Source organism: Rhinopithecus bieti, unplaced genomic scaffold (genome assembly GCF_001698545.2).
Source record: "Rhinopithecus bieti isolate Rb0 unplaced genomic scaffold, ASM169854v2 scaffold_11288, whole genome shotgun sequence".
Taxonomy (NCBI): Eukaryota; Metazoa; Chordata; class Mammalia; order Primates; family Cercopithecidae; genus Rhinopithecus; species Rhinopithecus bieti.
In genome coordinates, this window is record NW_016806818.1 from 551,866 (window position 1) to 570,052 (window position 18,187).

Below are 18,187 nucleotides of genomic sequence, written 5' to 3' on the forward strand. Positions count from 1 at the left end.
CTGATTTAAGTGCTTTAGATATGTTATTCATAAAGTACAAACCAATAGGACAACCTGCAATCTTACATTTCATTTTTTCTTCCAAAGATCCTCGAAGAAACAGTGATAATCCATGAATCCACTCCAATACATTTACACAGCCATCATTATCTTTATCAAAACCTCGGAATACTAAAGGGAAAGAGGTTAAATGGAACACCTGTCCTGCATGATAATTCTCAGTAAAGAATCTACGTTGGCATCACTCACTTTTAAAATTAAGAGAACACTTCAGTTTGTACAGTCCAATATTCTCATTTGATGAAAGAGGAAACTAAGACATCATGATATCATGAAACTGTTTTATTAAACATTCAATTTTTAAAATGTTTTGTGGGAACAAATACAATTCTCAATGTCTAAGTATATTGATCATTAATTAATAATAAGTATGTTGCTATAAAATAAGTTGATCATATTAATTAGATATGTTAAACATGCTAATATAAATAAAATACTTTATATTTTTGTTACTCAAGTCATTACTTGATGCATAGAATTATATCTTGCCACAGAAATATTTTCTGTGATGGAAAGAATTTAAATGTCCTTTTAAAACTATTCTATTTATTATGTTTATTAAGTAGAAATCGAAATGTTTTGGGTTTTCTGATATAAGGTAAGAGAAAGGTAGTTAGTCAACATGACTTTGTCTTCTTCTTAAATACACAAAACAAAGCCGATATTACCTCCTTTTCTGTGATCTTTTCAAAATTAAATTTGTATATTCCAATGACACTGGGAATGCAAAACACTAAGCTTCCTACCAAGAGGATATCCAAGCACCAAACCTTTTTTTTTTTTTTCCAGTTATGGCTGGATTTGGCTAATTTGAATCTTGCGTGTCTCTTACCTCTGTCCATAATCATGTCATCTGTCATTCCAAATGTCACATGCAGGATGTTTCGAAATGCATTACGATCCAGTCCAATAACCAGACCTTGCCTCTCTACTGCTCCCACCAAGCTATAAAAAAGCTTTATAAGACAGTTCACTTCAAATTTATTAACTGAAAGAATAAAATAGACATAACAAAAGTGAATCTTTAATCGTTAAGTTCTAACTTAAATTTTGCAATAAGTTTACAGACAAACAACATCAAAGACATCAAATAGGTAATTGTCAATAGAAGACTTTCCTGTTTTGAGATTAATGACCCTTAACTTAATAGAAATTAAGGAAGTAGCATACCCTCCGAACAGGAATTCTCATGTTTAGGGAAAAAATATGAAAATGTTAGCCAAGTTACTGGAATAATGATAGTGGTGTCAGATTCTAAACTCTACAAGGCTGGTAGAAATATGACTTAAAATAAGAATGGTAAGATTAAAAAATGGTAACTTTTTCTCGGTATTTTTACTATGGCATTCATAGTAAATTGAAAAGAGATTTACAACTTCTTTTCCCCGGAAATAGATGTCAGGTTCATGAGAACTAGGTAACGATTTTCATTTCACTTTAGGCTTCATGAATTCATAAGCCAGATTTTGGAAACTAGAGTCACCAGTTTTCCAATAAAAAAGCTTTAAAGCATATTTTAGCACCCAATATGGCTCTTCTTGAGGATTATGTAAAAATTGACATGCAAGTATATTCAGTAATAGTTTGGAGGAAGGACATTTTTATTTAAAGGATATATACACACAGATACTTGCTCATACACATTATTGTATATTGTATTGTATTATGTATTGCTCATACACATTATTGTACACATTATTGTATATTGAGTTAATTATTTGTGTTCCAATCCCCATTTGAGAATGTAGGTGGAAAGGTTATTGCCTGGTCTTGATAATATAAAAGCCCAAATACCAAGTATGGGAGGAAGTTGGGGAAAATTTATTTAGAAACCAGACAAAACTATGATTGAGCATTTTAACAAACAAGGACAAAACCTGCGTGTGTATAACAGAAGACAGCATCTAGGAATGGAAAAATCACACCTCATCCTAGAGGTCAGTACAGGCTTTTGTGAGATATCTGGTTTGGAGAACCACATTTAAAGAGAAACACTAAAAACTTTCGGAAAAAAGATTCAGCAAATAAACAGTAGGAAACAATATAATGGTTATGATTTTAAAAACAACTGTTAGTCACTGGAAAGCAGTATGATGGCGCTTCATAAAAATTAAACACAATTATTGTATGATCCAGGAATTCTACTTCTAAATACATACTCAGAAGAACTGAAAGCAGGAACCTGTACAACAATGTTCATAGTGTCATTATTCACAACAGTCAAAAGACAGATGCAAGAGTCCATCAATGGAGGAATGGATAGACAAAATGTGGCGTATTCATACAATGAAGTATTATTCAGCCTTAAAAAGGAAGAAAATTCTGACACATAGATGAACATTTATGGACATTGCACTAAGTCAAATAAGCCAGGCACGAAAGGACACATATTGTATGATTCCTCGTATATGAGGTACTTAGTCAGATTTATAGAGACAAAGTGGAATGGTAGTTGCCAGGGGCTAGGATGAGGAGGGAATGGTGAGTTAATATTTAATGGGTAGAGTTTCCATTGGGGAAGATGAAAAAGTTCTGGAGGTGGATGTAAGCACTTAAAATGGTTAAAATAGTAAATTTCATGTTACATGTAACCGCATATACACACACACAAACCTCTTAAAAAGCAAGAGCTGTTAGTGGTTGGGGAAGAAAAGCCTGCATGAAGAATGATGTACTCTGTTCATGTATATAAAATGGTAGCAGAGGGGATGTTGGTTAGCCATTTTTCCATCTCAGCTGAAATAAAATTTTAAAAGTTAGTTTAATTTATTACCCAAAGGATCAAAGGTTAGCCATAAGAAAACTTTTATTGCTAAACATTTCTTAAATTCTAGAATACAATATTAAATGAAACTGAAGAAAATTCAAGAACAGATTTTCATCTTCTTGGAATGCTCTAAATGTGTCCTGCAGAACGTATCTGTAGAATGGTGCATGAACCAGATGCTCTCTTAAGATCTTTCACTCTTCTTTGATTTTACAAAATTTATCCATTGACTCTTGATAGCTTTATTGTCTTGCAAATAAAACAAAATTTAACTTTAGGGGAAAGTTCTTCTGTTAAAGAAAATTTAAAATTATTATAATGTCCATGACATAAACTATTTCATGACTTTAATAATCATCTAAGTTTGTAAACTCTTAAATTTTTTTAGTTAAGAAAAAAAATCAAGAGTAGACTTTTTCCTGCATATTTTTCTATATCTTTAAAAATATACACTCACCTTTTGCATTGTTTACAGAATGATTGTTTGCAATGCATTCAAAGTTACTGAACAGAGACTAAATCAAATTCAAACTTATGGAAAGGGACAAAATTAGTATTGTGTATAGCAGCTATTGCATTGTTTTTGAATATTTATCAGAAATGTTTACTAGATGTTTAGTAGAAGAATACCTATTCTTCTCCCAGAAATGAAAGTGTTTTAAGAAAAACAATAACAGAACAAAACTCTCATCAGAGTATAGTAGTCATAATAATATCTTAAATTACAGGATTTGTTTCTTAAACATTTTAAGATGCTTACACATACCATAACATTCATTTATGTCACCATCCCACTAAAAGAGCATTTCTTACCAGGTATTAAATCAGATACTAATGATAATTAGAATGCACTAGATCTTATGATCTCTAAAACTATGTCAACATGTTTATTCCTTCTTCTTTGAGCAACGCAGATATTTGGGGAATTGTTGCCTCTGTTTCTTCAAGTGACCAGTAGTTTTGCAATCAATACACAACTTCTAAGTTTGCTCGACAGGCAATATCTTCCTCATCTAACCCATACCCACGGTTTCCTTGCTCAAGTGCAATTATGTTTTTCAGTCTGAATATAAACTCAAAGTTTCCTATGAAATTCCAGGACCACTCTTTCAAATGCGAGATTAGAGCAGGTGCCTTCAAATAGGGCTCATCTTGTCACCTGCAAAGTCTCCTTTATCTTTCAACACTAGGGGCCACTGGAAAGTGGAAGTCTAAAGTTGGGAATCCATTCTTTACCGCGTGTTTAGTTGTGCTGAACTCTGGTTTCCAAACAAATCTTGTTCTGAGGCACAGATGAGATGACACAACTAACATCTCCTAAAGATGTTGAGAAGTTGAGCACCGTTTTCTCCTATGGGTCTCTTGGTAAGCTTCCAGAACTTGTACCTGCGGGTGTGTATGCGAGCTAGAAAGCAGGGTGAGTGCACGTTGGTGGTGCTACTTTTCTTGAGACCAGTGGGTTTTAGCATTTATTTTACACCTCACTGAGGCTAACATCACATGTTTCTATCAGGTAAAATAAGAGGCTTGGAGAAGCAAGTAAATGCATGTGTGGGAGTGTAGGTAGCACTAGAGGTGGAGGCCTGGGTTCCTAAAATCAAACCCAAGGAGCTAGCACCCCGGGGATTCACTCACTGACTTATGCCTAAGGGGCGGGAGTGGAGGGGCGGTAGGTAGCCCACACAGGCCCAGGAGGCGGGAAGCAGGCAGAACAGCGGACCCTGGCACCGGGTGGGACCCAGGTTCGGTCCAGGAGCCTCGACTTGTCCGGCACTAGATTCTTACTTACAATGCTTGCAATTTTTAGCTAAGGTGTCTGTCAGCTTCTGCAGCTTCTTGCGGTTCATGCCTGGCGCTCAGAGAATCCGGCCGCGGCGGGGGTCTCGGGGCGCACGGCTGCCGAGACCCTCCCGGGACCCCCGCGAGCCCTGGTGCTGGGGCAACTCGGTGAGGTCTCGGTCACTGATTGCGTGCGCTGCCCTAACAGACGGTGTAGCCAAGGCAACGGCTCGACCCGCCGCGGATTGGCTCCGAGGCTGCCCGCGACGTGGCCATGGCAACAACTGGGCTCCGCCCATCGGCTCAACAGCGGCATGCACTAGGTCCTGCGTGCCCGGTGCTGCCTGCAGGGTCCCAGCTGGCCGCCTTGAGGGCTGTATTCTGATTGTGGACGTTGGAGTTTAAATGTTCAGTTGTTGCTAGCTTTTGAGTTCACAACCTTTTTGCTTGATTGCAGTGTAAATCATTAAAATCTGAAATGTGGTGTGCACGCTGTATGAGAGGTGTTTCGGGTGGTGAGCGTCACGCCTCAAGGGGAAGCCTAAGATCTCGGACGTCCTGGGGGCTGGAGCAGCGTCACAAAATAGCAAGGGTGCTGCCCAGAGGACTGTCTTGCCTGGCCTCCAGTCGTAGGGCGAGGAGCTTGCTCTTTGGGCGGAGCCACTGCTTAGGCTGTCAATCTTGGTGCGGTAACAGGAGGCAGTCTGTCACCTGAGGTCTTCAAGCTTTTAGTTGTGTTTCTGAGAGCAAGGGGATATTGGAATACAGCCACGGGTTGTCTAAGGATGGGGATGCGTTCTGAGGTCACGAGGAGATTTCATCACTGTGCGCACATCACGGTGCACTGACACAAACCTAGATGGCCTCGCCTACTGCACGCCGGACCGTATGGTACAGCCCATTGCTTCTGGGCTGCACACCTGCACAGCAGGTCACCGCGCGGAATGCTGCAGGCAGCTAGGACAGAGTGCTAAGCACTCTGGGGAAGGAGCAGTGTTCCAGTACAGTGTTATATCTTATGGGACCACTGTCCTAATGTTGTCTGACGTTGACTTAAATGGCGCTATGTGGCTTGTGACTGTAGTTTTTTTTTTTTCTTTTCCCACTGCCCTCATCTCACTCTCAAAAGGTGGAGGTTGTCTGTGGAATCTGAAGAAAGTCACTAGGAATTTTTATACTGCTTAAATAGGCATTCCCCCCAATGAAAACAGGGGCTGACAACTACCACTTGGGTGTGGGATACAGCCCAATTTTGCTTTTCTGGAAAATATCTCAGTAACCTTGGTCCTTTACTTATTTGAAAGACAGGTTCTGTGTCTGCAGACAAAGGATAGTCCTTACATCTTCAGTGTGGGAGGACTTTCTGCTTTTCCTGACCACAGAGGGGATACCCCTTTCAGCTAAGGCAGTAACAAAAAGGGGTGGCTCAGCCAGGAGCACCAAATTTACAGTATTCTCCAGAGTGCCTACTTGTTTAACTTCAGAGGGGAAAATGACAAACTATGTTATTGTACACATACTGGCATTTTTAGACTGAAGCAGAAAAATTCTACTAACCATGAATAATAATCCCAAATGAAATAATTCCAATGTCAGGGCCTCTGGTTTCTCTTTACTGTTTCATTTGTTTTTGGAATGAAGGATTGGGATGCTGTTTGAAACTAGAGCAAAGGGTGCTCGGTAAAGGCATGGACTGTATTTTATCCTAAAGCAAATGACCTAACAACAGTTACCTGATATGAATTGATGGTGATTATGAGTTTGTAACAGTAGCCTTTTTAAATAGTGTTTCTACATATCCCCTTGTCTAGAAGAGTGAAATTCCTGAAACCATAGAGAACAAAAGGGAAAGACTGGACATATTTGAATTATACTTACCTGTAACACCTTATTGATTTCTGTTAGATCACGGAGCTGTAGCAAATACTTAATTCCTAGAGATTGCTGCACTTCTTAGTTCAAGAGACAAGGTACTGAAAGAGTGGTTGTCAGTAATTACTAAGAGACACTGTGGGCTCCCTGTCTGATGTACTAGGCCTGCGTTGAGGAGCAGGCCTGCGCTGGTGGTGAGCACATTGGTAGTTATTTCTGGGGGCCTGGGGAGATCACATACACTGGGTGTTTGCTACAGCTGAGCGAATTAGTTATTCCTTCATGAGTTTCAGGCCCAGAGCCCATCAAACATATTCCCTTAAAGTTAAAACAATAATAAAAAGATGTAGGGGCAATATCACAGATTGCTGAAATTAAAATGTGCCAGGCCAAAACTTCTTAACTTGTTGAGCAAACTTTTTAAGTCACCTCCTCCTTTTCCACTTCTTTCCTCCTCCAGTTCTTTCTTCTATGCTGTTCTTTTAGCCAAAAAATCTCTGTATCTCTATATCTATCTATCTATCCATGCAAATGCATTGTTTTGTGAATCTCACTTATCTAAGAGAGTGGTTTGCAGAGTTGACCTTATAATAAGGTCTTACCATCTTTTTCAGGGAAAGCACAGTGTTTATTTGGGGTATGTTTTGTCAACATATGGGTAAACTTCAGAGCTTTCATTACATTCTTGTGAAGTTTTGGAATTTAATATTTTTAGACTTTAAAAAAAAGTTGCAGGCCTGATTGAGTCAGTGAATAACATTTCAAAGCAAGTTGAAGTTTCTATTTGTAGTTTTAGTTGCTTATTCTGAGTAGCCACAGGACTGCTTTCCACCAAGGGCTTTCTCAGAGTAAGGCAATTAAGCCTAAGAGGCTACTTCATATTAAATCAATCAATAACAGAATAATAAAGGATTGTGTTTAATTTGTATTGGACATAAATTTTCCTGTGCATGAAATGATCATATAACTTTCCAAAAATCCAAGGAACCACAAGGTGAATAACTTTGTAAACACAGAAGTACATTAAAGTGACTATCAACGCTGTGTTTCCTTTGGTTTTGTATGCAAAACAATCTTCTCTTTGACTCAGCATTCACTGGATTGTTGCCATGATAAACAGCTTGGACCTTGACTTGATGAAATTGTTTTCCTTAATGTGGACCTTTTATGATGAAGGCCCTTGGAAACTGTTGAGGAAATGACATCATAGAATTGATCTCCAAGTATATCACAAATCTATTATAAAATTGCTTGAATAAAAGGAAAATAGAAAGGTTAGTTACCTGCATAATACAAATTCAACTTTACTACTTTTATTTTGTGGAGATAGTGATACGAAAGTCAGAGTTACTCGTGTGACCAGTTGTTTGGGTGGTAGAGTCTCCAAATCTCCACCGCTTGTCACTCTCCCCTTTGCTCTAGCGTTGTGGTGACAAGCTAGAGTCTCTGTATTCAGACCATAGAACACTGTCTCATGCACAATTTCTGCATATTTTTCACCCCAACCACTCCCAGGGGCGACTCTTCAAAGAGCTCTTTCTGCTCCTCTATGTGGAGTGAACCCTTCCCCACCCAGCCATTCTCTTCCTTGGTACCATTTTTTAGCACTTTCTACTGTGTGAAACAACTTTTTTCTAACCTCTCCTTCCCACTAGACTAAATCACATGATCTCTCTCTCTCTCTCTCTCTTTCTCTCTCTCTTTCTCTCTCTCTCTCTCTCCCCCTCCATATATTTAAGTCTATTTCACTTGCTGTATGTCTGCATTTGTTTGTTTATCATCTGTCTGTACCTCTGAAATTTCACCACATGGTTCATGTTGTGTGGTCTGTATTGATGGAAAGTGGTGGGAGAACCACTCCAGCAGGAATGAACCCCAGGTTTCCCTGTAGCACCCTGGGACTGAGTCCCTGGTACAGTAACCACAATGGAGCCTTTATAGGGAGCCGGGCAATATAGAAGAGCTTTCATTTAAACTGACCTTTCTCCAAAATTCACACTCGATATTCACTGGTGTTGACGTATTTCTAGACTTTTTTTTTTTTTTTTTTTTTTACTGTAATCAAGTGACCGGCCAGTAAGACAAATGCCTAAGGTTTACTAAGGATAGGATTCTTGTATCTTAACATGTAATTTACAAAGCTGTAAATTAAGATGTGGCCTGTGATGGTTAATTTTTATGATAGCCATAGTGTCAGCAGGTTTGATGGTTTCAGTAAAGAATCTGTCTCTCTGAGACCTGGCAGAGCTGACCAAGAAATCCTGCTGAATGTGCTGGGCTTGATCCCCTCAGCACTGGGTCATGAGCTGCTGTGGCCAGAGTCATGGCAACTGTACTACCTGCAAAGCTGCCTCAGAGACAATACACCTTTTTCTTACCAAGCCCAGAGCATCTCGCAACATTTGAGCCCTAACCAGGGAATTCAGCAGCATCACTAATCACAGAACAGGACCCGACCTACCCGCAGACCCCACCAGGCAATGTCTGGCCCTCTTAGCCAATGTCAACCAGAAAATAACTGGCATCACTTCTAATACTTGCTACCACTGTTTAAACCACTTCCCCCAACTGCATAGTTCTTGCTCCCTAAATGAAAAGGAAGCACCCAGGATCGCCTACCCCGAATCATCTTACCCCTTTAGTAGACTCTGTTTATTAGCCTGCACTCTCTAACTCCTTTCACTCATATCCAACAAAACTGATTTCAACTGTGAATGTTACCTTACCAGATCCATCTTTGCACAAAGCCAGCTCTCTACCTTTCTTCCCTGAATGTGCTACTCCCCTGAAAATATTGCTTGTACTAGAGATATTCTCCAGAAAAAAATCTACCCATTTCTTCAAATCTACTCACTCACAGCCAGAAGAAAGTCAAAATCATCTGGATCGTCATCAACTTTCCATGACCTTTTGAGCTCTATCCATTCTTTTCTACACTTCTTAGAAAGTGCAAGTGCTGCTCCCCGCTCCACTGCTGCACCTCTTGCTTTGTTCATCCTCTATGCTTCTGCCTGGCTCCTGAATTTGCCTGCTGTCTTCCATCTTGTGCTCCTCAAAATGGCCTGCTGGGTTGCCAGAGTGATCCAACCATTTCTTCCTCCTGCTTAATAGTGAAAGACCTTCCCAGTGCCAGCAAGATGGAGTCTCGACCCAGTAGCATGGTTTCCATGGTTTTCCAGTACGTGGCATCTGCCAGGCTTGAATGCCTCTTCTCTGACCAGTCCCTGTTTTTAAAGGCCGGAACCCTAGCAGCCCTGTTAGGCTATGAGGTTCACTGGGACTTAAGGCCACTCAGAGTGTCACATTAAGTAGAAGAGGCTGTGTCTTTCACACTGTGGGCACTCCTCAACAGGCATGTGAAATTAACTTGTTTCAGTTATCCCACTGATATTTGGGAGTTTTCAAAAACTTTCATTTGCACCCAGACCTGCAAATGCAAACTTAAAATGAGAAAGTTGGACTTCATTTATTAAGAGTCCTTTGAGCTTTATGATTCTTGAAAACAAAACTGAAGTTGATATCCATATACTCTCACTGTCCTTTCACCAGATCCACCTTATGAAAATGTAAGCAGTTGACCATTTTGACTACAAAAAAACTGCAATTTCATATCAACCTAATGCATGACTGTATCTTTTTATATTTACTCAATATTTCAGATGATCTAAGCAAAGCCAAGATTCATCTGCAAATTTAAAGTAGCTGTGTTATTATCAGTCATTCAGATTCCCCGTGATTTCCACTCTAGATGTATGTCGTGCTATAGGAAGGAATTTCGGATTTGTTTTTTCTGCCTGTCTCCTGTGTTGGTGGGGAATACCAAATGGCTGTACCTGGAGCAAACGCCTTGCCCTGTTCTCACTGCCCTAGGGGGCTGCCACCTCTCTGGTGATGTAAATATATGTATATATATACACACACATATATATAATTTCTCAGCAAGTATAAAAGTATATATATTTATACACACACACACATACTTTCATTAAAATTAATGTTGCCAACCAAACCACTTAGAGCACACTTTGTCTAGCACTTGAGAAATGCAAGAATGTTTTTAAAAAAATCCTTTTCCTGTTCTGCTCTGATGTAATCTTTAACATGGGGTTACATTTAGGGGGATTCAAAGGGGCTTTTTTTTTTTCTTTCTGATATTTGTAGTAGAGATGATTTTTCACCATGTTGGCCAGGCTGGTCTCAAGATCCTGACCTCAAGTGATCTGTCCGCCTTGACTTCTCAAAGTATTGGGATTACAGGGATGAGCCACTGTGCCCGGCTCTGTTCTTCTCTTCTTATTCTAGTTTTCTTGATGGAAACCTCAATATTACTATATAGAAGCATTTAATGTTCTACATTTCGATTTAAATACAAAATTAAATTTGCATCCCACAAAACTGACATTTTGTGTTTTTATTTTCATTCCTTATAAATTGGAATAGACACTGAACATTGTGAATCTTGTATTTTTTGTTGCTGGCTTTTGTTATGTTGCTTAAAGTGAAGCTGAATTTTGTTCTACCACCCAGTTATGTTACTTGGAATCAGTGGGATTCTTTGAGGTTTTTGACTCTAGAGCAGTTATTTTCTAGAGCTAATATAGTCCTACTACAGGGGTAAGACTGCTCTGAGCATTCCACCTGATGCTTCAGTTAAAGTTCTTTCAGTCAGACTTGTGAGACTATGGACTATTCTCAGCTTTATATGATCTCTAGGGATGATTAGGATATTTGTTTGCCCAGTCAGGGGTAATTTCCTGTCAGTTTTCACAGATCAGTACTCAGCCAAAAATCAAGGTGACCCCTCTGTGATGCTGTTCCCAGCCATCTCATTCTCTATGAACTGCTATCTGAGTCTCAACCCAGTGAGAAGCTCAGCCTGTTCATGCACTTTGGCCTGGACACTGTCTCCGAGGGGTGAGCTGTGATCACTGTGGGTTCCCAATCCTTTGCTTACCTTTTTCCTGGGGCCATGATCTTCTGCTACCTTCTGTCCAAAGCCCAAGTCATGTTTAATGTATTTTGCCTGCTTTTCTAGTTAAGTTAGGAGAATAAATCTGATCCCTGTTCCTTATCTGAGCCAGAAGAGAAAGTCCCATTGTAATTTTTTTTCTTTTTCGTTTTTCTTTTTTTGAGATGGAGTCTCGCTCTGTCACCCAGGCAGGAGTGCAGTGGTGCGGATCTTGGCTCACTGCAAGCTTCACCTCCCAGGTTCACGCCATTCTTTTGCCTCAGCCTCCCAAGCAGCTGGGACTACGGGCGCCCGCCAGCACGCCCAGCTAATTTTTTGTATTTTTAGTAGAGACGGGGCTTCACCGTGTTAGCCAGGATGGTCTTGATCTCCTGACCTCGTGATCCACCCGCCTCAGCTTCCCAAGTGCTGGGATTACAGGGGTGAGCCACGGCGCCCAGCTGTATTTTTTTTTTTTTTCCTTAAAGAAAATTGTGTATTAGGTGCTTAAAGCCTGAGGTTTTGGAACTTCTAACAGAATAAAATAATTCTTTAATATATAATAACCTCATGAAAAGCAGCCTTGATATGCTTTCCAGCATTTAAAACTGTTCTAGAGCTCTACACTTTTATGGTTTCATATCCTTTTGAGAAAAAAATGCACATATTTTCAAGCATATATTTTTATATACTTATATATTATGCACATTCATATACATGTATTTTATATTAATATATTTATGAATTATAAAGCATATATATCTATAAACTCTGTCTATATACATTTATAAAATGTATAAAAGCATATACATTTTAAAATCTTATTTTTTTGTGTCTGATAAAATTATTGCCTAGTGAAAATGTGATCAAATGTGCTTTGCATTTCAGGATCAATTTTGAAACCAATTTGCCAGTTTTGTGTAAAATCCTGCCGTTGTTATGATTGGGATACCTTCAAGTCTATTGGCTAATTCTGAGAGGACTGAGACCATAACTGTATTAAATCTTCCCGTGCATATGCATGGGATATCCCTTTTATTTTGGCCTTCTTTAATTTTCTCAGCAATATTTGATAGTTCTAAAAAGCATATTCTTAAACGTTTATGTTTTTGCTGCTGCCATATATGTAATTCTTTGTTCAAAAGTTTGTTTCCGATTGTTTGTTGCTAGTATATAGAAGTACAATTGATTTTGTTGACCTCTTATTTTTCAAACGTGCTAAATATCCTTCACTTACTAGTTTTGGTAGCTGTTTAGTAAGTTCCTCAGGATTTTTAGAGAAGAAATCATGTTGTTCATGTATGTCGACAATTTTACTTATTTCTTTCCAAACTTGACGTGTGTGTGTGTGTGTGTGTGTGTGTGTGTGTGTGTGTGTGTTTTCTGGCTTTATTGAACTGGTTAGGGCATCCAGTACAATGCTGATAAGCAGTAGAAGTAAATATCTTTCCTTTGTTCCCTTCACCACTAAATATGTTAGCTGGGGATTTTTCATTTATGTCCTAGAGCAGAGCACATTGAGAAATTTGTGTGCTATTCCAAGCTTCCTGGGAGTTCTTATCAATGGATATTGAATTTCTTATCATTCACCCCATTTGCTGGAAGCAGCACAAGTATCTATTAGGTGATAGCTACGTGTTAGAGAAAGCATTAACAAATCTCAAATATTTCTCTTCCAGTAAAAAAATTGATGCATAACTTACTCTTAAATTTGACAGCTTTTTGAACCTGTGCCACACTGTGATCAGCAAACATGCGTGTGGCACAAAAAAGACACATAATCTCTCCCCCTCTTGTTATGAATTGTCAAGATTTCACAATTTTTTTAAAGCTCTTGTTTTTATAAAATTGACTATGCCATTGGCTTTGTTCACTTTGGATTTAATTTCCTTACTAAAGTACTTTGTCCATGACTTATGGAATAGATTCACTTGATAGCCCTACCTAGTCATTTTTGTTTTCATTCTGGTTAAAATTTCACAATTTTTTGGTAAAATATTGTTTTTATTTACTACTCCCTTTTGTGGTAGAATATGCTTTCTTTAGCATATCTGTCCCTTAGAGGCTCACAAAATTTCCTTCCTGAAATGAATTGATCAGATACTATAAGCTTATACATATTAGAAATATATGTGGACAGGTTGAAGCACACCTTTATTTTTCCTTTGAGTCACATGGGAAGATTACTCTTCTTAGCCCCTTTGCATCAAGATGAGACAACATATCTGGGTTCTGGTCAATGGAATATAAGCAGAAGCAAGAGAAGTTGCATCTAGGCCTGCCCACACGATGTCTCTTGATCTTCTGCTTAGCTCCCCATCTCTGTGCTGCCAGAAGCAAAGGATGCTGCATGGTGTGGGCACATGACAGTAGGAGCTTGGGCCCCTTTGGTTAACTCTTGGAGGGCAGCCATTCAGGATAGCTTCACAGTCAAGGGTCCCCAGTGGACACTGGATAAGTAAGAAATACTCATATATCTTCATTCCTTTACAACACTGGGATTTGGTGGTTGTGTATTACAATAACCTATCCTGACTAATACATACATACATATACACATACATATATATACACACACACAATACTTATGCGTATATATAGTATATATACATATGTATACATATGCATGTGTGTATATAGTAAATATACATATATACATGCATAGATACATGTACATATATACATAATATATATATGTGTGTGTGTATTATAAAAAATTAGTGTAGCTAATCTTCCAACCAGGTAACAAAATTTACTTCTTCTTTTAATGCTTTAAATAAATATATTTATTTTATATGCATCTTCTAGTAGTATTTACTGGTGAATTGTGATGTTTAATTTTAGGTGTCAATTTGACTATATTAAGGAATACTTACAGGATTGGTAAAGCATGACTTCTGAGTGTGTCTGTGAGGGTGTTTCCAGAGGTGATTGACACGTGAGTAAAGATCTGCTCTGCCCTCAATGTAGCAGGCACCATCCAATTGGCTGGGAGATTTGAATGTGTCCCCCAAAAGAAGCATGTGTTGGAAACATAGTCCTGAGTGCAACAGTGTTAGGAGGCATTTAGGTCATGAGGGTTCCCCCATCATGAATAAATTTAATGCTGATTATGGAAGGCTTGGGGTTATGAGTTTAATCTTTTTTCTCTCTCACAATCTCTTGCTCTTCTGTATTCCTTCTTGGGATGATGCAGCAAGAAGGCCCTCAACAGATGCCGAGCAGATGCTGACATCATGCCCTTGGACTTTTCCACTTTCGGAACTGTGAGCCAAATAAGCTTCTTTTATAAATTGCCCGGTCTGTGGCATTCTGCTATAGTAACATGAAACAGACTAAGACAGAAAATTAATGCTGAGAAGTGGGTCTGTTGCTAAAACAAATACCTGAAAATGTAGAAGCAGTGTTGGAACTAGGTAATGGGTACAGGCTAGAATAATTGGGGGGACAAAGCTATAAAAAGCCAAATAGCTATGAATAGAATGTTAAGAAAAATTCTGATGAGGGATTAGAAGAAGACAAGAATGTTGGAAAAGTTTGGTACTTTTGATTACTTAAGTGATTGCAATCAGAATGTTGGTAGAAATATGGACAGCAAGGGCCATTTCTATGAAGCCTTAGGTGGAACTGAAGAACAAGGTATTGAAAACTAGAGTTTTCAAAGGGCCATCTTTGTTAAACAGAAGCAAATAACTTGGCTTAATTGTGTCAATGCTTGAGGGCTTATGGAAGGCAGAATTTAGGAGTGATGAACCAGGATATGTGACAGATTCAATTTCTAAGCAAAATATTAAAAGAGTTGCATGACTACTTTTAAATCACATATAAGATGTGAAAAGAGAGAAATGATTTAAAGATGGAATTTACAATCCAAATAGATAACATAAAAATTTGGAGAATTTTCCAAATTCTGGCCATGTAAAGAGTGAAAAGGCATCTTTGGGAGAGCAAACAAAGGGTCTGCCCAAGTCATTTTCTTTTTTTTTTTGAGATGGAGTCTCACTCTGTCACCAGGCTGGAGTGCAATGGCATGATCTCAGCTCACTGCAACCTCTGCCTGCTAGGTTCAAATGATTCTCCTGTCTTAGTCTCCTGAGTAGCTGGGACTACAGGTGTGTGCCACCACACCCAACTAATTTTTTTTTTTTTTTTTTTTTTTTTTTTTTTTTTTTTAGTAGAGGTAGGGCTTCACTGTGTTGGCCAGGATGGTCTCGATTTCTTGACCTCATGATCCACCCACCTTGGCCTCCCAAAGTGTTGGGATTACAGGCGTGAGCCACTGCACCCGGGCTGCCAAGTCATCTTTTGCTGAAGAAATTAGTATAGATAGAAGGGAGCCAGATGCTATTCATCAAGACAATGGGAAAATGACCCTTAAAGCATATCAAAGATCTTTGAGGCAAGTTAGGATCTTGAGGGCAATATTTCCAGAGGGGCACCTACAGGACCTTCACATGTGCCTCCTCAGGACTCTGTTCCTTGCATTCTGGTGCAGTGGTCCTTTGCCACTCTAGCCTTGGCTCAAGTGGGTCCACATGCAGCTCATTACACGGCTTTGGAAGGTATAAGTTGTAAACCTTGGTAGTGTCCACATGGTGCTAATTCTGCAGGCATGCAAAATGCAAGAGCTGTGGGCCATGGTGAATTCCACCTAGATTTCAAAAGATTACAGCCTGGAGATCCAGGCAGAGGCAGATCTGAGTCCCCACCAGGTCAATGACTAGTGTATCATGGAAGTGAGACCACCTCTGAGATCCCAGAACTGGTGTTCAACTTTGGCTTGGGAGAGTTGCAGGAAAAACATTCCAACTCATGAGACCTGAAGCATGGGCTGAACTCAGCAAAGAGGATGGAGCTTTCTGAGACCTTGGAGGCCCAAACCCTGCCCCAGTGAATGAATATTCTGGAATTTTAAGTTTCAATATCTGCCCTGTTGGATCTTAGCCTTACTTAGGACCAGTTACCCTTTCTTATTTCCAATTTTCTTTTTATAGAATGGGAATGTCTGTCCTATGCCTGTCCCACCATTCTATTTTGGAAGTAGACAGCTTGTAGATTTAACAGACTCAAAGATAGAGGGGAGTTTGTCCTGTGATGAATCTTGACTTGAGTCTCATCTATATCTGATTGAGATGAGACTCTGAAATTTGGACTTTTGAGTTGATGCTGGAATGAACAAAGACTTTTGGGTCTAATGGATGGAGTTAGTTTTGTGTGTGAGAAGAACATAAAAATTGGGGACTGAGGACAGAATTCCATGGTTTGGATGTGTCCCCCAAAAAGCATGCATTGGAAACTTAATCCCTGATGCAACAGTGTTGGGAAGTTGTGCTTAATGGGAGGCATGTAGTTCATGAGGGCTCCATTTTCATGGATGAATTGATGCCAATTATAAGGGGCTTGAGGCTGCCAGTTAAAACTCTTGCTCTCGCTTGTGGTCTCTTGACCCTGACTTTTTCCATGGGATGATGTAGCAAGAAGCCCCTCAGCGGATGCCAAGCAGATGCTGGGACCATGCCTTGGACTTTCCAGCCCCCAGAACTGTGAACCAAATAAATTTAATTTCCTTATAAATTTATCTGTCTGTAGTATTCCATTATAGCAACATAAAACAGACTAAGACAAATGAATGATTTAAACATTGTTGACATTGACATATTCATTTCCATGTATTATTTCAATAATTTTTCAGTGGCAGGAAGAACAAATGTTTTCCCAGAGCTTTTTGACTTTTCTTGGCCTCTTTTATTATCTAGTGAGATGCCATCAGCAAGACTTACAAATATTTCTCATTAAGTTAATAAAAATTTGTAAAGTGCAATATTGAGTATTCATGGCTTTACATGTCTTTCAAAATTTTAGAGATTTTCTCCATATTCTAACCATTCTATCACTAGTTTATATTTTAAATCACACAGGTTTCCTCTTCATTGATTCCACTTGAATCCCATAAATCAAATGACCTTTCTAATAAATTTGTATTTCTTTGATCAGCATCTTACAGATCTGGCTAGATCATCACTGATATGACCTCATGTTATTGACAGTGAGCTTATGCTGGGAGAGGGAGAGAGGATGGCTCTACCCCTCTTGTTGTTGGCTAGTGCTTTGAGTGTCAGTATTATCCTCAACTCAGGGTTTCTGTGAAGGAATGATTTTAACATACTTGTCCTTTTTTGTCAGGGTTAGTTTAGTTAAAACCAGGTAATTAATCCGTACATTTACTTGGCCAGGCAATGCCTATGATATTTCAAAAGCAAATAAACGAATGAAGATGCCATCGTTACTTCCTCCATGTTCTCAGAATACTTGTTTTAAGGATACTGTTGTACGCTGAATGTGTTTCCCTAAAATGCATCTGTTGAAATCCTCATCAGAAATGTGACAGTGTTAAAAGGTGGGGCTTTTAGAAGGTGATTAGGTCATGAAGATGAAACCTTCATGGGACTTGTGCCCTTATAAAAGTAACTCCAGAGGGCTCTCTCACCCCCTCTGCCACGTGAAGACACAGTGAGAAGAGGCCCCTTAGGAAGCAGAAAATGGACCCTCACCAGAGACTGAATCTGCAGAAGCCTTGATCTTGGGTTCCCCAGCCTACTATGAATGATAAATCTTTCTTGTTTGAGCCACCCAGTCCATGGTAGTTCATTATAGCAGCCTTAACGGTCTAGGACAGGTATGACTATTCTCTATACGTATAGGAACATGTTATTTTGAGAGTCTGCCTTAAAATACACCCCATAACTCAAAACAAAACAAAA

General features: G+C 39.1%; 1 protein-coding gene across 8 annotated transcripts in view; it reads right to left on the reverse strand.

Annotated features, from left to right (window-relative positions):
- The window catches only part of CLXN (calaxin), a 35,991-nt gene extending 31,157 nt beyond the window's left edge, over nucleotides 1–4,834 (reverse strand). For all 8 annotated transcript variants that reach the window (XR_001886685.1, XR_001886686.1, XR_001886681.1 and 5 more), the window contains exons 1-3: nucleotides 4,617–4,834; nucleotides 893–1,048; nucleotides 67–171 (exon numbers count right to left, since the gene is read on the reverse strand). Coding sequence is in view for 2 of the 8 variants with exons in the window: in XM_017877617.1 (XP_017733106.1) it covers nucleotides 67–171; nucleotides 893–1,048; nucleotides 4,617–4,674 (319 nt within the window). In the remaining 6 variants the exon portion in view is untranslated. The remainder of the gene's footprint in view (nucleotides 1–66; nucleotides 172–892; nucleotides 1,049–4,616) is intronic.
- Nucleotides 4,835–18,187: the final 13,353 nt, after the last annotated feature.